This window comes from Nannobrachium achirus (assembly GCF_963921795.1).
Source record: "Nannobrachium achirus genome assembly, chromosome: 17".
NCBI classification, from domain to species: Eukaryota; Metazoa; Chordata; class Actinopteri; order Myctophiformes; family Myctophidae; genus Nannobrachium; species Nannobrachium achirus.
In genome coordinates this window covers 23,109,165-23,130,870 of record NC_137824.1, presented here as the reverse complement: position 1 = coordinate 23,130,870, position 21,706 = coordinate 23,109,165, and the positions used below count along the sequence as shown (strand labels likewise).

The window sequence follows — 21,706 nt, the reverse complement described above, 5'->3', positions numbered from 1 at the left end:
ACGTAGATACGGAAAAGCAAATCGCTGTCCGTGGTGCTGATAAGGTAGATGACATGTAGGGGAGCTCAAATATAGCCTCACAGTGTCCCTTGCACAAAGTTAGTGGTAAAGGCTAGAATTGCACTTCTAATAAGCACAGCAACGGCTGCTTTGCCTTTTTTTCTTTTTTCTTTCTACACATTTGGTAATTTATAAACATGAATGAAGTATTTTAAAAATGCACAGCCAACACAGAAATCACTGTCAATCACTTAATCCACGCCTCACAGTGAAGCTTTCTCAGCTAACAGGCAAAGGCAGCAGAAAATGGTATTGCTGCTGACAACCAAATCACTGTCCATGGTGCTGAAACGCTGCTCTGTCTCTATACGAACATTGGCTAACACTTTTAGATTAACAGATGACTATGTTATTATATCTCGTTAATATAACTTTCACAAAATGTTAATTAATGGGTTATTATTGGATGTATAGATGGGTCAACTTGTTGTACAACTACCTTTTAAATTGTGAAAGTACAAACTATGCAGAATGTCCCCATTTCACAAGTTTTAAAACTCACATACACTACACACCAAAAACACACAGGCATACTGTACATACAGTACACCTATCTAATAGTTCACTATTAAGCTATTCGTAAGCTTTACTAATAACTTCTTAAATATTCTTTATATGATTAACAACTTTGCCAACTCAATATACAACACCTAACACATCTTGTGTTGGTAATACCGAACAATTTATCACAACTTAATTTGAATGCTCTATGCAATATAAAAGGAAAACATAGGCTTTATCATTCAATCAAGTGAGTGACAGTCTTAAATTAATGGAACAAATTATACAAAGGCTTAATGGAACAAAGATCTATTTACTGAAAGCCCACACAGGCCTTGTACAACTCGTTCTCGAGCTGTCCAAAGGTACTGAAAAGTCCCCATGAGCCTGCTGTCTACCCGAATATTGTGTGTGTGTGTGTGTGTGTGTGTGTGTGTGGGTGTGTGGGTGTGTGTGTGTGTGTGTGTGTGTGTGCGCGTGCGTGCGTGCGTGCGTGCGCGCCTGCAAGCTTGCGTGCGTGCGTGCGTGCGTGCGTGCGTGCGCATCAAATATAAATTGTCTGGAAGTCCATCTCACCTCTAAAGGAGAATCTGGTTCATCTAGGATGTGCTTTTCATTCTGCATCCTCTGCATCGTCCCTGTACAACTGGGGTCCATTATCAGGATGTTCTGACTACCAGCTCTGCCGAACTTACAGTCACTCTTTCTGGAGTCAGTTGTCCTGCACACCTCGTAATTGTACACATGAGGGAGAGTCCCTGACCCCAAAGTGTCTGAGTAACGTGGCGGATAATATGGAATCACAGGGAGACTGGAATGATAGAGGCGAGATTGTCTCCATCTGTATATTTTCACTGATATAATGACAACTAAACACGTGATAAACAAAAAGGAAACTACAGCCAAAGCCAGGACTAAGTAAAAGGTCAGGTTGTCATTGTACTCCTTGTCTTGTGCAAAGTCAGTGAACTCTGAGAGAACTTCAGGGAAGCTGTCAGCCACCGCCACATTAACAATGACTGTAGCTGAACGAGAGGGCTGTCCGTTGTCCTCCACTATAACAGTCAGTCTTTGTTTCACAACGTCTTTATCAGTGACTTGACGGATGGTTCTAATTTCTCCATTCTGTAAACCCACTTCAAACAGCGCCCTGTCTGTGGGTTTCTGCAGTTTATAGGAGAGCCAGGCATTCTGTCCAGAGTCCACATCAACAGCCACCACTTTAGTGACCAGATAGCCCACATCTGCTGAACGAGGCATCATTTCAGCCACCAGAGAGCCACCACTCTGGACTGGATATAGAACCTGAGGAGCGTTATCATTCTCGTCTTGGATCAGTATGTTCACGGTCACATTACTGCAGAGTGGAGGAGAGCCTCCATCTTGTGCCTTGACAACGAATGACAGCTGTTTGATCTGTTCATAATCAAAGGAGCGTCCTGCATGTATCACTCCGGTCTCAGCATTAACCGACACATATGCAGACACCGGAGATCCACCAATATTAGACTCCTCAAGGATATAAGATATGCGGGCATTCTGAGTCTCATCTGGGTCTTGAGCCTTAACTGTGAGTACATTTACACCTGGAGAGTTATTCTCTCCAATAAATGCACTGTAAACGCTCTGTTCAAAAACTGGAACATTATCATTAACGTCACTGATCTTGAGATGAAAGGTTCTCATACTCGAAAGCGGGGGTGAACCTGCGTCGGTTGCAACTACAGTGATGTTATAGTCAGAAACTGTTTCCCTATCTAAAACAGCATCAGTCACCAATGTATAGTAATTTCTTAAATTCGATTTAATCTTGAAGGGGGAGTTTTGGTTTATAACACAGCTCACCTGCCCGTTTTCTCCTGAATCAAAGTCCTTAACATTAATAATGCCGATTGTTGTACCAAGGGCCGAGTCCTCAGAGACGGGGCTTGTGAATGACATAACATTGATGATAGGTGCATTATCGTTTACATCAATAACTTCAATTATAATTGTACTGGAATCTGTTAAACCTCCTTGATCTTTTGCTTCTATTCTCAATTCATATTTCTTGTCTTTCTCATAGTCAATCACGCCGGTTACTATAATCACACCTGTATTTTCATGAACTGACAATATATCCGTCAGGCCACCATTGAGATCTGAGAAATAATAAGTTATCAAACTATTTGTTCCGAAATCAGCATCGCTGGCGTTAACAGTGGTAACATACGTGCCTTTTGGTGCATTTTCCATCACTGTCGCTTTGTAGATTGATTGATTGAATACAGGCGCATTATCGTTCGCATCTAGCACAGTGATATTTATATTTACTGTACCAGATCTCTGCGGATTTCCACCGTCCACTGCTATCAACGTTAAAAGCATTCGGGGATGTTCCTCTCTGTCTAGGGGTTTTTGAAGAACCATTTCAGCATATTTCTTTCCATCAGCACCAGAGCGTTGCTTCAAAACGAAATTATCATTTGGGGTTAAAACATATTGCTGAAGTCCATTGACACCTACATCTGGGTCCTCTGCACTTGCCAACGAAAATCGGGCTCCATTACTAGCTATTTCACTAATTTCAAAATTAATGCTATTTTTCTTGAATTTGGGTGAATGGTCGTTTACGTCTAAAATTTCAACCGTTACGTGATGCAGCTCCATTGGGGTTTCCAAAATGATCTCGAAGCTAAAGCTACACGGAGTGACGTCGCCACAAAGCTGTTCCCGATCTATTCTCTCATTCACGACAAGAATCCCTTTGTCTGTCTTCAGCTCGGTGTACTGAACGCTTTCCCCTGTGACGATACGGGCCCGGCCAGAACGGAGCCTTTTCAGATCCAAACCCAGGTCCTGTGCCACGTTACCGATTAGAGAGCCTTTCTTCATCTCCTCTGGGATAGAATACCGTATTTGACCACTGACCGCATGATTGAGATGAAGCAGAAACAACAACAGTTTCCATGTCCGTCCATAACCAAAGCGACGTATTCCAAACGCCATGATGTAGAATAAAAGTGCAAAAATAATAATTGGAACCATATACTTAGTTAAACAAATGTAGCATTTCCATGGGCAAAATTCTTAGTGTTGTATTTATACCACAAAGAAATGACAATCTGTTCAGTAGGTTTCCATCGAGCCTCAACCCATATGCTTAGACTGAGCCTCTGCTTGTGTCTATTGGACACCATGGGAGGAGATTGTGATAATGCTGATACATTATTTGATTGACCAACAGCGTCCCTTAGAGTCCAACAGCATGAACATCATGTGGAATGTCCTCTGGTGACAAAGCAGAAGTTAGTCTGACAGCACTATCATCAGTGTTGTGTTAATGTTTGTTTGTTAACATATAATCTTTACAATTAATATGTTGGATTCATGTTAATGTGTATTTTAACACATTTCACCTCTTAATCCGGTAAACCCTCAATACTTAGTCAACTTGACCTGACGTTCTTGGTGTGCTCTCCCCCCCCCCCCCCTGGCCCCCTCACACCAAACCTTTTGCCTCAAAATAGCCGATCTACAAGCTCACAACGCCAAGTTAGTAGATCTGCTATTTTACAGTTATTTTTCTGTGATTTAGCTTGCTATTTTACTGTGTGTTTTTGCCATTGTTTTTCTGTTTTAGCTTAGCTTATATAGGCCTAATGTATTTTTTGAGGTTTTCTGCGCAGCACTTTGGTCATCTTGCGTTGTAAAATGTGCTATATAAATAAAGTGGATTATGGATTGGATTTGGCAAATGTTCCCCTCTCCTAATAATGTAATGAAAAAGAAAAAAGGTCCTAATCAAACAAAAATGTGGTGACCCCCTTGTATTACTGTAACTCTGAGGACCCCCAAGGGGTCCCGGACACCCTGTTGAAGACCCATTAAATGATTGACATACAGTACGGTTACAATGAAAAAAGACATATAGCGCATGCCGCTGTCCATGGTGCTGAAAAGCTAAAAAACAGCGCAATAGACGACAGGAAAATATAATGATAAAAAAAAGGCTTACAAGAATGTATTTGAAAAGACAAAACAAATCCATATTGGTCTATATATGGGCTACATCAGACTGAGCTATTTGACTCACCTCTAGAGGAGAGTCTGGTTCATCCAGGATGTTTTTCTCACTCTGAGTCTGTATCCGCTGCATTGTGCCTGTACAACTGGGATCCATTATCAGTATGTTCTGACTACCAGCTCTACCGACCATACAATCACTCTTTCTGGAGTCTGTCGTCCTGCACACGTCGTAATTGTACACATGAGGAAGAGTCCCTGTCCCCAACGTGTCTGAGTAACGTGGTGGATAATATGGAATCACTGGGAGACTGGAATGGTAGAGGCGGGACTGTCTCCATCTGTATATTTTCACTGATATAATAACAACTAAACACGTGATGAAGAGAAAGGAAACTACAGCCAAAGCCAAGACTAAGTAAAAAGTCAGGTTGTCATTGTATTCCTTGTGTGTATAGTCAGTGAAATCTGAAAGAACTTCAGGGAAACTGTCAGCCACCGCCACGTTAACATTGACTGTAGCTGAACGAGAGGGCTGTCCGTTGTCCTCCACTATAACAGTCAGCCTTTGTTTCACAACATCTTTATCATTGACTTGACGGAGGGTTCTTATTTCTCCATTCTGTAATCCCACTTCAAACAGCGCCCTGTCTGTGGTTTTCTGCAGTTTATAGGAGAGCCAGGCATTCTGTCCAGAGTCAACATCAACAGCCACCACTTTAGTGACCAGATAGCCCACATCAGCTGAACGAGGAACCATTTCAGCCACGAGAGACCCGCCAGTCTGGACTGGATACAGAACCTGAGGGGCGTTGTCATTCTCGTCCTGGATCAGTATGTTTATAGTCACGTTATTACACAGTGGAGGGGAGCCTCCGTCTTGCGCCTTGACAACGAATGAAAGCTGTTTGATTTGTTCATAATCAAATGATCGTAATGCATGTATCACTCCGCTCTGAGTATTAACTGATACATATCCAGAAATTGGAGATCCATTAATACTAGAATCTTCAAGAATATACGAAATACGAGCATTTTGATTGTCGTCCAGGTCATTAGCTCTAACGGTGAGTACAGATGCACCCGGTGCGTTATTCTCAGCAATAAACTCATTGTATATCAGATGTTTAAACACTGGGGCATTATCGTTCACGTCAGACACCTTTAGATGAAAAGTCCTTTGACTTGAAAGAGGGGGTGATCCTGCGTCGGTTGCGACAACAGTGATGTTATAGTCAGAAATGGTTTCCCGATCTAATGCAGCATCCGTCACCAAAGTGTAGTAATTTCTTAAATTTGATTTGATTTTAAAGGGTGAGTTTCGGTCTACAGTACAAGTCACCTGTCCATTATCACCTGAATCTATATCTTTAACATTAATTATGCCGATAGTTGTGCCAGGAGCAGAGTCCTCAGACACAGGGCTGGTGAATGACATGACGTTTATGACAGGTGCGTTATCATTCACATCAATAACCTCAATTATCACCTTACTAGAATCTGTTAATCCACCCTGGTCTTTTGCTTCAATTCTGAGCTCATACTTCTTATCTTTTTCAAAATCTATTGTTCCTGAAACCGATACTAACCCGGAATTCGCCTCTATAGACAGTAAATCAGCTACATTGCCCTTCATGTTTGCAAGTGAATATGTGATATATCCATTTGATCCACTATCTGCATCTGTAGCGTTAACAGTTACAATGTTAGTACCTTTTGGTGCGTTTTCCATCACTGTAGCTCTATATACAGACTGGTTAAAAACCGGAGCATTATCATTAGCATCTAAAACAGTGATGTCAATATTTACTGTACCAGATCTCTGCGGAGTGCCTCCGTCTACCGCTATCAGCTGTAGAGACAGTCGGGGATGCTCCTCTCTATCTAATGACTTCTGTAACACCATTTCAATATATTTACTCCCATCTGGATTTACATGTTGTTTTAAAACGAAATTTTCATTTGAGGTTAAAATGTAATTTTGCAGACCGTTGACTCCAACATCAGGATCATCTGCGTTGTCCAACATAAATCGGGCACCACTGTTTGCTGACTCAAGTATTTCCAGAGAAACATCTGTTTTCTTGAACACCGGAGGATGATCATTGATATCTAATACTTCAATTGTGATGTGGTGAAGTTCCATTGGGTTCTCTAAAATAATTTCAAAACTGAAGCTACACGGAGTGACGTCGCCACAAAGCTGTTCTCGGTCTATCCTCTCATTCACGACTAAAATCCCTTTGTCTGTCTTAAGCTCGGTGTACTGAATGCTTTCTCCGGTGACGATACGGGCCCGGCCAGAACGGAGCCGTCTGAGATCCAATCCAAGGTCCCGTGCTACATTACCGATAAGAGAGCCTTTCTTCATCTCCTCTGGAATAGAATATCGAATTTGACCATTGGCAATATAGCACACGCACATTAACAATATTAGCGGCAGTATACGTCCACAGTTTAAACGCCATTTTCCCGACTGATGTCCAAATGCCATGACGTGAAATGTAAAATCCACAAATGAAAACGAATTATTTCACAGTTTCAAACCAAGGTCTAAGTCCCGTTTTCCCGTTCATGAAACAATAAGAGGCCTACACTCTATAGGGTTAAAATATCCGTCTTGCTACCTCCCTTCGAGCTTATTCTGTTCTTGTCCAGGCTACATTGCAGCGATATAAGGATGTCTACTGACTGACGCCCTTTTCAAAAATGTATTTCATTGTTCAACAGCGTCCCTCAGAGTTCAAACAAGGGAACAGCGACTCAACCATATTCCCATGAATTAAGAACACATTCATTTTATAATTTCAGCCAGTAACATCACGATTTATTCTTAGAGTTCACATTAAAATTGACTATTCTAAACTAATGAAACCCATAGCACACACTTGTGTTAAGTGTTATACCATAATGTCAGATGATGTGTGTTTCTAATTGTTAAAAAGTAAATTAATAAAAGGTGTAAATATTAAAGTAATATAACCGCCCCCAAACACACTTAAATGCACACAGATACACACACTGACAACCAAACTCAAAGGCAATTCAAACAAAAGGCAAGTGTTTGTGGCGCTGCCTGCCTGCCTGCATGCCTCATCTCGCCCTGCGGCAAAAAACTCAAAACTCCAAATGGGCGTTCATTGCACAACCATACTGTTTCAACCAGTAGGCCTACCATGCCGTTAAGCTTCACACAAGGAAAACATATAAACGTAATATATTAATTTAAACGCTAATTCACACATCTAAAGTTCACAATGAAAGGTATAAGCAATCTAAAAGAATAATATGTTAGAATACAAATCAAATAAAACAAACAATATTACTACTACTACTACTACTACTACAACAACTACTACTACTACTACTACTACTACTACTACTAATAATGATTATTACACTAATTATAAATATATTACTATTATGATTATTATGATTATTATTAATATTGTTATATTTGTTGAAAGGGTAAGGACTAACATTACACGTAAGAAGAAGGGCAACAGAAGGTGAACATTTACCGAAAGAGGAGCTGTCCGCGTTATAGTGCTGAAAACGCCAGGGCAGATTACATTGCAGCAATGCACCACTTACCACTTGATTAACTGGAAGCAAAAATATATGATGACGAAATAATTGTTCAGTTACAATTTCTAAGGCTCAAAATAACTTTGACTCACCTCCAAAGGAGAGTCTGGTTCATCCAGTAGGCTCTTTTCACCCTGTATTCGCTGCATTGTCCCTGTAGAACTGGGATCCATTATTAGTATGTTCTGACTACCAGCTCTGCCGAATTTACAGTCACTCTTTCTGGAATCAGTTGTCCTGCACACCTCGTAATTGTACACATGAGGGAGAGTCCCTGTCCCCAAAGTGTCTGAGTAACGTGGTGGATAATATGGAATCACTGGGAGACTGGAATGATAGAGGCGAGACTGTCTCCATCTGTATATTTTCACTGATATAATAACAACTAAAGACGTAATGAAGAGAAATGAAACTACAGCCAAAGCCAAAACTAAATAAAAGGTCAGGTTGTCATTGTACTCCTTGTCGTGTGTAAAGTCAGTGAACTCTGAGAGAACTTCAGGGAAGCTGTCAGCCACCGCCACGTTAACATTGACTGTAGCTGAACGAGAGGGCTGTCCGTTGTCCTCCACTATAACAGTCAGTCTTTGTTTAACAGCATCTTTATCAGTGACTTGACGAATTGTTCTTATTTCTCCATTCTGTAATCCTACTTCAAACAGCACCCTGTCCCTGTCTGTGGCTTTCTGCAGTTTATAGGAGAGCCAGGCATTCTGTCCAGAGTCCCCATCAACAGCCACCACTTTAGTGACCAGATAGCCCACATCTGCTGAACGAGGCACCATTTCAGCCACCAGGGAGCCTCCGGTGTGCACCGGGTACAGTACCTGAGGAGCGTTGTCATTCTCGTCTCGAACTAATATTTTAACAGTAGCAACTGAACTGAGTGGAGGAGATCCTCCATCACGCGCAGTGACGTTGAACTCAAACGACTTGATTTGTTCGTAATCCAACGATTTTACAGCGTGAATTACGCCTGTGTCTGAATTAACAGACACGAATGAGGAGACAGATACTCCACTAAGCTCCCTTTCTTCCAGAAAGTAAGAAATGCGTGCGTTTTGGCCCCAGTCTGCGTCACTTGCCCTCACGGCAAATATGGAGTAACCAGGAGAGTTGTTCTCGGGGATAATTCTACTGTATTCAGATTCATCAAAAGTGGGTGGGCTGTCATTTACGTCAGACACCTTGACTGTGATGTTTTTACTACTAGTGAGTGGTGGTGAGCCGTTGTCAGTTACGGTTATGGTGATATTATATTCAGGAATGCTTTCTCTGTCTAAGACGTTATCGGTTACTATTGTATAATAACCAGTTAAGGATGATTCGATTTTGAAAGGGACATCAGAATTGATGGAGCACTTGATAACGCTGTTACTGTCTGAGTCTGCGTCATCGACATTAACAACAGCTACAGTTGTGCCAGGAGGTGAATCCTCAGATATAGAGCTGGAGAATGACATTAGCTGTACAGTGGGGATGTTATCATTCTCGTCAAGGATTTGAATTATAACTTTACATGTGTCAGTAAACCCCCCATGGTCGCTTGCTTGGACATTTAATTGATAACTCTTTGACTTTTCAAAATCTATTTTGCCTGCCACTTTAATCTGTCCAGTATTCTCATTTAGCTCAAAAAGCTCCTTCGCCTCTCTGGCAACATGGGCGATGGAGAAATGTACCTCACCATTGAGTCCCTTGTCTGCGTCATTTGCACTAACTGTAGTAATTACTGTTCCTTCCGGAGAATTCTCCTTTACATCTGCTTTATAAACAGACTGGCCACACACTGGCGCGTTGTCATTGGCATCGAGCACAGTTATGTGTATGCGAACCGTTCCTGATCTACGCGGCTCACCCCCGTCTGAGGCCACCAGCACGAGCGAATGGGTTTCCTCTTTTTCCCTGTCCAAAGGCTTTTGCAAAACCATCTCGATGGATTTACCTCCATCTGGCTGACTGTGCATTTCCAATTTAAAATTATCTGACGGTTTAAGTGCGTATTGTTGAATATCATTTAAGCCAACGTCTGGGTCACGTGCACTCTCCAGGGAGAAGCGCGTACCCGATACCGCACTCTCAACGATTTTCAATTTGATTTCGTCTTTAGGGAATGCCGGACTGTTATCGTTTATATCTATAACTTCCACAGTAACACGATAGAGCTGGATGGGATTTTCGATGATAAGCTCAAAACTGAAGCTACAGGGCGTTGTCTGTCCACAAAGCTCTTCTCGGTCGATTCGCTCTTTAATAACGAGGGTGCCTTTGTCTCGGTTTAGTTCCACATACTGACGGACTCCTTTTGTTATAATACGAGCTTTACCCTTTATGAGCCTTTCCACATCCAGGCCCAAATCCCTGCCGATATTTCCAACAAGCGATCCCTCGGCTTGCTCCTCTGGTATGGAATAACGAGCCTGCCCTGTCACGGAATGGAGGGCGTTAAGAAAAAGGAGAAAAAGCGGTAGACATACATGCCATTCGCCATTGCATCTTGTTGTCCAGATATAACCCATCACACTTGATAATACAACCGTTTAGTAGACCTATATGTTAGTAAAATGTAGCCTATTACTCCAGAACTAGAATCCAGAACCAGAACAGAGACGATAAAAAACAGAATAATCCAAAAGTGCGCTTTGAACCTTGCCCGAGCGTGTAGAATAAAGTGAGAGAGAGAGTGAGAAGAGGAGAATTATAGGAAGGGCCACTGCACCAGCTCAGAGCATCAGCTTCAATTATGTATCAACAGCGGCACTCAGAGTCCAATCACATGAATCGCGCATTGGGTGCACGGTGCATGTTCATTTATGTAAGTGAAAAATCACTGCTAATTAACAGCCAAACACAATAAATTGTAACTCAAAATAATCAAATCAAAATGACACATTTTAGAACCCAAACAATTACAAAGCCTTTATCTGTTTTCAGTCAATAATACCTTTTGAAAGAAAATAATTTCACAAAGCAACAGAGGCAACACAGTCACCCAGTCTCGCAGCTCGCAGGCTAATAAAGCATCCAGCAGAACGTGACTAAAAGTAATCTCAATCATTAAGAGTTAACCAGTAAACTCATTACACAGTAAACGAGTTGCATTCCTCTCAGAGCATTATCAGTACATGCTTTGTGTCATGCTGTTGTTAAAATTCAGACCGGCTGCATAATGACGGGCTTGAACAAAATGCAAAGACGCTTCCCTGCTCCGCTAATAGGCCTATCACTGTTATAATATATTCAAAATACATTAAAAAAAGACAAACTTGTCAATTAATCATCTCACTCACCAGAGTTGACATCTGAGAACCATCGAATGATTGCTTCTTCCTCTGTATAGTATCATGCACCGCTCTATCAATTTCAGAAAGTGGAAAACCAAATCGCTGTCCCTGGTGCTGATAAGATACAATGACACGTATGAGAGCTAAGCTCAAATACAGCCTGACACACGCATGCACAAACAATAGACTAGAAATGCACTTTCCGGTTTCCTTTTTTCAGTAATTTAGAAGAAGAAATAAAGTTACCCAACACAGGAGACATTGCCGTGTGATGGTTGTGCTGGACTCAACAGGCAAAATCAGCCTAGCGAATAAATAGCTGTCCATGGTGCTGAAACGCTGTCTCTATACGACCATCGGCTAACACTTTGGATTAGGCCTATCTGTTATAACGAGTTAATAGAGCATTCACAAAATGTTAGTTAATGATTTATTCATTAACTTGTGAATAGTCTATTACAGTTGAGTGATAGTTATTGTAAAGTGTTACCAACCATGGACAACACAGTCTCACAAAATGAATGGGGGAAAAAAGTAAAGAAGTAAAAGAAGAAGAAGAAACAACAACAGAGTGAACTAACCTCAATAGGAGAATCTGGTTCATCCAGGATACTCTTTTCACTCTGTATTCGCTGCATTGTCCCTGTAGAACTGGGATCCATTATTAGTATGTTCTGACTACCAGCTCTGCCGAATTTACAGTCACTCTTTCTGGAATCAGTTGTCCTGCACACCTCGTAATTGTACACATGAGGGAGAGTCCCTGTCCCCAAAGTATCTGAGTAACGTGGTGGATAATATGGAATCACTGGTAGATTGGAATGAAAGAGGCGAGACTGTCTCCATCTGTATATCTTCACTGATATAATAACAACGACACACGTGATAAACAAAAAGGAAACTACAGCCAAAGCCAGGACTAAGTAAAACGTCAGGTTGTCATTGTATTCCTTGTCATGTGTAAAGTCAGTGAACTCAGAGAGAACTTCAGGGAAGGTGTCAGCCACTGCCACGTTAACATTGACTATAGCTGAACGAGAGGGCTGTCCATTGTCCTCCACTATAACAGTCAGTCTTTGTTTCACAACGTCTTTATCAGTGACTTGACGAATTGTTCTTATTTCTCCATTTTGTAATCCCACTTCAAACAGCGCCCTGTCTGTGGGTTTCTGCAGTTTATAGGAGAGCCAGGCGTTCTGTCCAGAGTCCACATCAACAGCCACTACTTTAGTGACCAGATAGCCTACATCTGCAGAACGAGGCACCATTTCAGCCACCAGAGAACCACCAGATTGGACTGGATACAGAACCTGAGGAGCGTTGTCATTCTGGTCTTGGATCAGTATGTTCACGGTAACATTACTGCAGAGTGGAGGAGAGCCTCCATCCTGTGCTTTGACAACAATTGACAGCTGTTTGATCTGTTCGTAATCAAAGGAGCGTCCTGCATGTATCACTCCGCTCTCAGCATTAACCGACACATATGCAGACACCGGAGATCCACCAATATTAGACTCCTCAAGGATATAAGATATGCGGGCATTCTGGGTCTCATCTGGGTCTTGAGCCTTCACTGTGAGTACAGTTGCACCTGGAGAGTTATTCTCTCCAATAAATGCACTGTAAACGCTCTGTTCAAATACTGGAACATTATCATTTACGTCAGAGATCTTGAGATAAAAGGTTCGCATACTCGAAAGTGGGGGTGAACCTGCGTCGGTTGCAACTACAGTGATGTTATAGTCAGAAACTGTTTCCCTATCTAATACAGCATCAGTCAACAATGTATAATAATTTCTTAAATTCGATTTAATCTTGAAGGGGGATTTTTTGTTTATAACACAGCTCACCTGCCCGTTTTCTCCTGAATCTACGTCCTTAACATTAATAATTCCGATTGTTGTACCAAGGGCCGAGTCCTCTGAGACGGGGCTTGTGAATGACATAACATTGATGATAGGTGCATTATCGTTTACATCAATAACTTCAATTATAAGTGTACTGGAATCTGTTAAACCTCCTTGATCTTTTGCTTCAATTCTCAATTCATATTTCTTGTCTTTCTCATAGTCAATCACACCGGTTACTAAAATAACACCTGTATTTTCATTAACTGACAATATATCGGTCAGGCCATTGAGATCTGAAAAATAGTAAGTTATCAAACTATTTGTGCCGAAATCAGCATCGCTGGCGTTAACAGTAGTAACATACGTGCCTTTTGGTGCATTTTCCATCACCGTCGTTTTGTAGATTGATTGGTTGAATACAGGTGCGTTATCGTTCGCATCTAACACAGTTATATTTATATTTACTGTACCAGATCTCTGCGGATTTCCACCGTCCACTGCTATCAAATTCAAAAGCATTCTGGGATGCTCCTCTCTGTCTAATGGTTTCTGAAGCACCATTTCAGCGTATTTCTTTCCATCAGCACCAGAACGTTGCTTCAGCACGAAATTATCATTTGGGGTTAAAACATATTGCTGAAGTCCATTGACACCTACATCTGGGTCCTCTGCACTCGCCAACGAAAACCTGGCACCATTACTAGCTGATTCGCTAATTTCAAAACCAATGCTATTTTTCTTGAATTTGGGTGAATGGTCGTTTACGTCTAAAATTTCAACTGTAACGTGATGCAGCTCCATTGGGTTTTCCAAAAGAATCTCGAAGCTAAAGCTACACGGAGTGACGTCGCCACAAATCTGTTCCCGATCTATTCTTTCATTCACGACTAGAATCCCTTTGTCTGTCTTCAGCTCGGTGTACGGAATGCTTTCCCCAGTGACGATCCGGGCCCGCCCAGAACGGAGCCTTTTTAGATCCAAACCCAGGTCCTGTGCAACATTACCGATTAGAGAGCCTTTCTTCATCTCCTCTGGAATAGAATACCGTATTTGACCACTGACCGCATGATAGAGATGAAGCAGAAAAAACAACAGTTTCCATGTCCGTCCAAAGCAATATATTCCAAACGGCATGATGTAGAATAAAAGACAGAAAGTATTAATTTCAATAAGATACTTATTCAGACAAATGTGGTATTCAAACCAGTAGACAAATGATAATTATTAGTATTGTATTTCAATAAAATCACAATCTGTCCAAGTAGGTTTCCATCGAGCCTCACCCCATATAATGCCTAGACTGAGCCTCTGCTTATGTCTATTGGACACCATGGGAGGAGATTGTGATGATGCTGCTGATACATTATTTGATTGACCAACAGCGTCCCTTAGAGTCCAACAGCATGAACATCATGTGGAGTGGGGTAGTTATAAAAAGGTAGTTAGTGCATGATCTATTATTGAATCTGTGAATTTCATACAATGATAAATCTTGATAGGCTATATGAAAAGAACCTCATGCGGTGGTAAGGCAATTAATGCACCAGTGAAGGGAACTATCACCAAAATGAAGTAACCCATAGCTTGTATAAGAGGGAGGCAGGAATATTTTTTATAGAGCTCCTTACAAATTACGAAGATGAAAAGATTGCATATATATTATATATATATATATATATATATATATATATATATATATATATATATATTATCCAACACACCAAATTAAACTACTTCATTAACCACATTCAGTATATCAATGTCTGACTTTTACTACACTCCAAGTAGGCAACACATTTAGGAAGGAAAGAAATTAAGACATTCAGCAAATGTCTATTTTATAGTGCGCTTTTGGTGTAAGACCTGTGCTGAAGTGTACAATTAAATCCCTAAAAGTCAGCCATGCCAGCCCTGACAAAGGATAGTCATTTTGTATTTTAAAATAAAATGCCAGACGACTATAGTCAAAAAGATATGCCATAGGAAATTACGCTGTCCATGGTGCTGAAATCTCAAAAACAGCACAATAGCTCCTAAATTAATTTCGAAAAAGCTAAAATATATATCACGATAGAAGAAATATCTGAGAAGACAAAACACATTTCTATTGTTCAAACTTTAAACCGGGTTCTTTGACTCACCTCTAACGGAGAGTCTGGTTCATCCAGGATGCTTTTTTCACTCTGTATCCGCTGCATTGTGCCAGTAAAACTGGGATCCATTATCAGTATGTTCTGACTACCAGTTCTGCCGACCTTACAGTCACTCTTTCTGGAGTCAGTCGTCCTGCAAACGTCGTAATTGTACACATGAGGGAGAGTCCCTGTTCCCAAAGTGTCTGAGTAGCGTGGTGGATAATATGGAATCACAGGGAGACTGGAATGATAGAGGCGGGACTGTCTCCATCTGTATATTTTCACTGATATGATAACAACGACACACGTGATGAAGAGAAAAGAAACTACAGCCAAAGCCAAGACTAAGTAAAAAGTCAGGTTGTCATTGTACTCCTTCTCGTGTGCAAAGTCTGTGAACTCCGAGAGAACTTCAGGGAAGCTGTCAGCCACCGCCACGTTAACATTGACTGTAGCTGAACGAGAGGGCTGTCCGTTGTCCTCCACTATAACAGTCAGTCTTTGTTTCACAACATCTTTATCAGTGACCTGTCGGATTGTTCTTATTTCCCCATTCTGTAATCCCACTTCAAACAGCGCCCTGTCTGTGGGTTTCTGCAGTTTATAGGAAAGCCAAGCATTCTGCCCTGAGTCAACATCAACAGCCACCACTTTAGTGACCAGATAGCCCACATCTGCAGAACGAGGCACCATTTCAGCAACGAGAGAGCCGCCAGTCTGGACTGGATACAGAACCTGAGGAGCATTGTCATTCTCGTCCTGGATCAGTATGTTTATAGTCACGTTATTACACAGTGGAGGGGAGCCTCCGTCTTGCGCTTTGACAATGAATGACAGCTGTTTGATCTGTTCATAATCAAATGAGCGTACTGCATGTATCACTCCGCTCTGAGTATTAACTGAAACATATCCAGAAATTGGAGACCCATTAATACTAGAATCTTCAAGAATATACGAAATACGAGCATTTTGATTGTCGTCCAGGTCATTCGCTCTAACAGTTAGAACAGATACACCTGGTGCGTTATTCTCAGCAATAAACTCATTGTAGATCATATGTTTAAACACTGGGGCGTTATCGTTCACGTCAGACACCTTTAGATGAAAGGTTCTTTGACTTGAAAGAGGGGGTGATCCTGCATCGGTTGCAACTACTGTAATGTTATAGTCAGAAAAAGACTCGCGATCTAATGCAGCATCTGTCACCAAAGTGTAGTAATTTCTTAAATTTGATTTGATTTTAAAAGGTGAGTTTCGGTCTACAGTACAAGTCACCTGTCCATTATCACCTGAATCTAGGTCTTTAACATTAATTATGCCGATAGTTGTGCCAGGAGCAGAGTCCTCAGACACAGGGCTGGTGAATGACATGACGTTTATGACAGGTGCGTTATCATTCACATCAATAACCTCAATTATAACCTTACTAGAATCTTTCAATCCACCCTGGTCTTTTGCATCAACTCTAAGCTCATACTTTTTATCTTTTTCAAAATCGATAGTTCCTGAAACCGATAATAACCCGGAGGTTGGATCTATAGACAGCAAATCAGCTACATTGCCCTTAAGGTTTGCAAGTGAATATGTGATATATCCGTATGATCCACTATCTGCATCTGTAGCATTAACTGTTACAATTTTAGTACCCTTCTGTGCGTTTTCCATCACTGTAGATCTATACACAGACTGGTTGAAAACCGGAGCATTGTCATTAGCATCTAAAACAGTGATATCAATATTTACTGTACCAGATCTCTGCGGAGTGCCTCCGTCTACGGCTATCAACTGTAGAGATAGTCGGGGATGCTCTTCTCTATCTAATGATTTCTGTAACACAATTTCAACATATTTACTCCCTTCTGGATTCACGTGTTGTTTCAAAACGAAATCGTCATTTGAGGTTAAAACATAATTTTGCAGACCATTAACGCCAACATCAGGATCCTCTGCATTGTCCAGCGAGAATCGTGCACCAATATTAGCTGACTCACTTATTTCGAAAGCAATATCTGTTTTCTTGAACACCGGTGGATGATCATTGACATCCAATACTTCAATTGTGATATGGTGAAGTTCCATTGGGTTCTCTAAAATCATTTCAAAACTGAAGCTGCACGGAGTGACGTCGCCACAAAGCTGTTCTCGGTCTATTCTCTCATTCACGACTAGAATCCCTTTGTCTGGGTTCAGCTCGGTATACTGAACGCTTTCTCCAGTGACGATACGAGCCCGACCAGAACGGAGCCGTTTGAGATCCAATCCAAGGTCCTGAGCTACATTGCCGATAAGAGAGCCTTTCTTCATCTCCTCTGGAATAGAATATCGAATTTGACCATTGACAACAAGTAGAAAATAAACCAACAATATCAGTGTTGGTCCACAATTCAAAGACCATTTCCTCGACTGATGTTCTCCAAATGTCGCCATGTCGCAAAATGTAAACTCCGCAGCAAGTATTCGGAATTAGACTAAGCCCTTTCAAAAGCTAAAACAAATATCTACTCCAAGTATAGGTCCATCAGTGAAGAATACACCGTGTTATAGATACATATTATCAGTCTTGCAACGCCTCTTCGAGCTCTACATTGCAGTGATATAAGCAGAATCACTACTGACTGACGCCCCACATATTTTTTCCGTTGTTCAACAGCGTCCCTTAGAGTACATTCAGGGAACACAAACTACCAATAATGATACGAGGCTATCAAAACCATAGCATACAGTATAGATAAGCAATATGATTATTATTATTCTTGTTATTATTTTTGTTATTATTACGGTATGATTCTGTATGTTACTAGTAAGACGCCTCAGGGTGACATGCGACCTCGCCCTTGCGACCTCGCCCTAGGTCGCGCCAATTCTAGGCCATTTGGCCAGTGATGTATATCGGACCAGTTACCCATATGGAGATCCATGTACTGTATATAGTACATCCCTTTTATGCCCATACATGGAGATCTCTGTCTGAACAGCCGCACAGATATGGGCTGTCTTCCTCCATATATGTGCATTCTCATATGAAGTCCTGTTAGATATGCGCTTAATATTGATGACATCAGGGATCTCCATAATGGGCATAAAAGGGATTCTGTTAGACTGGTTCCCATGACATCATAACATACAATATATGTTATGCCCATACATGGAGATCCCTTAACCAGCAACACAGAAATCTTGTGAAATAAATGTCGTCAAACAATCAACAAGGACGATGATACACGAAAGAAGAAAAAGATATTATGGGCTATGTCTTGGCCATCTGGCCAGTGATATATATATATATATATATATATATATATATATATATATATATATATATATATATATATATATATATATATATATATAAACACCACAATAGACGACAATAAGCAGATAATAACTTTGGTGCAAGTGACAAATGTACTAAACTTTTAGTCAACTATCAACAAGTACAACACACGCACACACACACACACACACACACACACACACACACACACACACACACACACACACACACACACACACACACACACACACACACACACACACACACACAAGCAAGTCAATAGTCACTATTGTATTGACTATTGACCATTGAATCGTGAACAATGAATAGTGCAACGTTTTTGAAAGAGTAGCTATCCACGTCTTATAGTGCTGAAACTGATACAATATTATATGTATGTGTGTGTGTGTGTGTGTGTGTGTGTGTGTGTGTGTGTGTGTGTGTGTGTGTGTGTGTGTGTGTGTGTGTGTGTGTGTGTGATTAAACACCGCATTATCAAAAACATTAACTGGAACCAAATGGGGAAATGATTTATCAGATTCATTTTACAAAAACGTATAGGCTTAGGCTACATTATGAACTCACCTCCAAAGGAGAGTCTGGTTCATCCAAGATGCTTTTTTCACTCTGTATTCGTTGCATCGTCCCTGTAGAACTGGGGTCCATGATCAGTATGTTCTGACTACCAGCTCTGCCGAATTTACAGTCACTCTTTCTAGAGTCAGTTGTTCTGCACACCTCGTAATTGTACACATGAGGGAGAGTCCCTGAGCCCAAAGTGTCTGAGTAACGTGGTGGATAATATGGAATCACAGGGAGACTGGAATGATAGAGGCGGGACTGTCTCCATCTGTATATTTTCACTGATATAATAACAACTACACACGTGATGAAGAGGAACGAAACTACAGCCAAAGCCAAGACTAAGTAAAAAGTCAGGTTGTCATTGTACTCCTTGTCGTGTGTAAAGTCAGTGAACTCTGAGAGAACTTCAGGGAAGCTGTCAGCCACCGCCACGTTAACATTGACTGTAGCTGAACGAGAGGGCTGTCCGTTGTCCTCCACTATAACAGTCAGTCTTTGTTTTACAACATCTTTATCAGTGACTTGACGAATTGTTCTTATTTCTCCATTCTGTAATCCCACTTCAAACAGCGCTCTGTCTGTGGTTTTCTGCAGTTTATAAGAGAGCCAGGCATTCTGTCCAGAGTCCACATCAACAGCCACCACTTTAGTGACCAGATAGCCCACATCTGCTGAACGAGGCACGATTTCAGCCACCAGAGAGCCACCACTCTGGACTGGATACAGAACCTGAGGAGCGTTGTCATTCTGGTCCTGGATCAGTATATTTACAGTCACATTACTACTGAGAGGTGGTGAACCACCGTCCTGTGCTTTGACAACTAAATCAAGTGATTTCATTTGTTCATAATCAAAAGAACGCACTGCATGTATTACTCCAGTTTCAGAGTTTATAGATACATAACTAGAGAGCGGACTACCTCCAACTTGTGTGTCCTCAACCATATAAGATATTTTTGCATTTTGATTCCAGTCAGAGTCGTGCGCACTTATGGTAAATATGGACATTCCTGGGGAATTGTTCTCTATGACGTAGGCAGAATATGCGGATTTATCAAACAATGGAGCATTATCATTAACGTCAGATATTTTAAGGTTTAATGTTGTGGTGCTGGAGAGAGGGGGAGACCCCGAATCAGATGCGGTTATGGTTATGTCGTATTCTGGTGTTATCTCTCTATCAAAATGCTGATCGGAAATCAAATTATAATAGCCTGTTAAAGATGATTGCATTTTAAAAGGAAGCTTAGAATCTACAGAACACACTATCTTTCCATTATTTTCGGAATCTGCATCTTTGACATTTATAATTGCAATTGTAGTGCCAGGAGGTGAATCCTCAGATATGGGGCTCGAGAATGACATGATATTGATAAATGGGGCGTTATCATTAATATCGGACACCTCGATTATAACTTTACTGGTCCCTGTTAAACCTCCGCGATCTTTGGCTTCTACTCTAACTTCATATTTCTTGTCTTTTTCATAATCTATCTGACCAGACACTGATATTCTACCCACGTTTTCATCAATTGTAAATATATCAGCTATACTCCCTTTCATTTTCGAGAAACTAAATGTAATTTGTCCATTTGAACCACTGTCTGCGTCTGTAGCATTGACTGTTGTGATGTAAGTGCCTTTTGGCGCATTTTCCCTCACGAAAGCCCTGTACACCGACTGGTTAAAAACAGGAACATTATCATTTACATCTAAAACTGTGACGTCTATATTTACTGTACCAGATCTCTGTGGAGTGCCTCCATCCACTGCTATGAGTTTCAGAAAAAGGCTGGGTTGTTCCTCTCTGTCTAATGGCTTCTGAAGTATCATTTCAGCATATTTACTGCCGTCAGGATTTGAATGTTGTTTTAAAATAAAATAATCATTGGGTGTCAAAACGTAATTTTGCAACGTGTTTTGTCCTACATCAAGATCCTCGGCACTCTCAAGTGGAAATTGTACTCCAACTGTAGCTGATTCACTTATTTCAAATCGAACATCCTTATTAGAAAAGACAGGTGCGTTGTCATTTATATCCAGTATTTCAACAGTCACTCGGTGTAATTCCATTGGATTTTCTAGAATCATTTCGAAGCTGAAGCTACATGGAGTGACGTCGCCACAAAGCTGTTCTCGGTCTATTCTCTCGTTCACGACTAGAATCCCTTTGTCTGTCTTTAGCTCTATGTACTGAATGCTTTCTCCGGTGACGATACGACCCCGACCAGAACGAAGCCGTTTTAGATCCAACCCTAGATCTTGCGCTACATTACCGATTAGAGACCCCTTCTTCATCTCTTCGGGAATAGAATACCTGATTTGCCCACCTACCATATTAAGTATGCATAGGGAAAAAATAAACAGTCCAATTTGATGTCGCAGTCCACAAGGCAATAGACCTCTCACGGATATTGGGAAGAT

General features: G+C 41.1%; 6 protein-coding genes and 1 pseudogene across 7 annotated transcripts in view; all 7 read right to left on the bottom strand.

Annotated features, from left to right (window-relative positions):
• LOC308302351 (protocadherin gamma-C5-like) overlaps nt 1-21,706 on the bottom strand; it is a gene marked incomplete at both ends in the record, with an annotated part of 340,087 nt that overhangs the window by 104,628 nt on the left and 213,753 nt on the right. The window lies entirely within an intron of this gene.
• Nucleotides 1-21,706, bottom strand: part of LOC308301925 (protocadherin gamma-A10-like) — a gene marked incomplete at both ends in the record, with an annotated part of 92,856 nt that overhangs the window by 42,545 nt on the left and 28,605 nt on the right. The window lies entirely within an intron of this gene.
• On the bottom strand, nt 248-3,549 carry LOC308301934 (protocadherin gamma-A11-like; the record flags this gene model as incomplete). Its single annotated transcript, XM_080746082.1, has 2 exons — nt 248-283; nt 1,138-3,549. 2 exons carry the CDS (start codon nt 3,547-3,549, stop codon nt 248-250), a joined length of 2,448 nt encoding a protein of 815 aa, XP_080602208.1.
• LOC308301933 (protocadherin gamma-A3-like) lies at nt 3,691-10,673 on the bottom strand (the record flags this gene model as incomplete). Its single annotated transcript, XM_080746081.1, has 4 exons — nt 3,691-3,726; nt 4,637-5,392; nt 6,317-6,358; nt 9,972-10,673. The coding sequence occupies 4 exons, from the start codon at nt 10,671-10,673 to the stop codon at nt 3,691-3,693; spliced, it is 1,536 nt and encodes a 511-aa protein (XP_080602207.1).
• LOC308301932 (protocadherin gamma-A4-like) lies at nt 12,156-13,849 on the bottom strand (annotated as a pseudogene). The gene is made up of 2 exons: nt 13,759-13,849; nt 12,156-13,200 (listed from the first exon to the last, which is right to left on the bottom strand). The product of its transcript is annotated as a protocadherin gamma-A4-like (transcript).
• Nucleotides 15,400-17,850, bottom strand: LOC308301931 (protocadherin gamma-A11-like; the record flags this gene model as incomplete). The annotated part of the gene is made up of 1 exon (XM_080746080.1): nt 15,400-17,850. One exon carries the CDS (start codon nt 17,848-17,850, stop codon nt 15,400-15,402), a length of 2,451 nt encoding a protein of 816 aa, XP_080602206.1.
• On the bottom strand, nt 19,271-21,619 carry LOC308301930 (protocadherin gamma-A3-like; the record flags this gene model as incomplete). The annotated part of the gene is made up of 2 exons (XM_080746079.1): nt 19,271-20,341; nt 20,657-21,619. The coding sequence occupies 2 exons, from the start codon at nt 21,617-21,619 to the stop codon at nt 19,271-19,273; spliced, it is 2,034 nt and encodes a 677-aa protein (XP_080602205.1).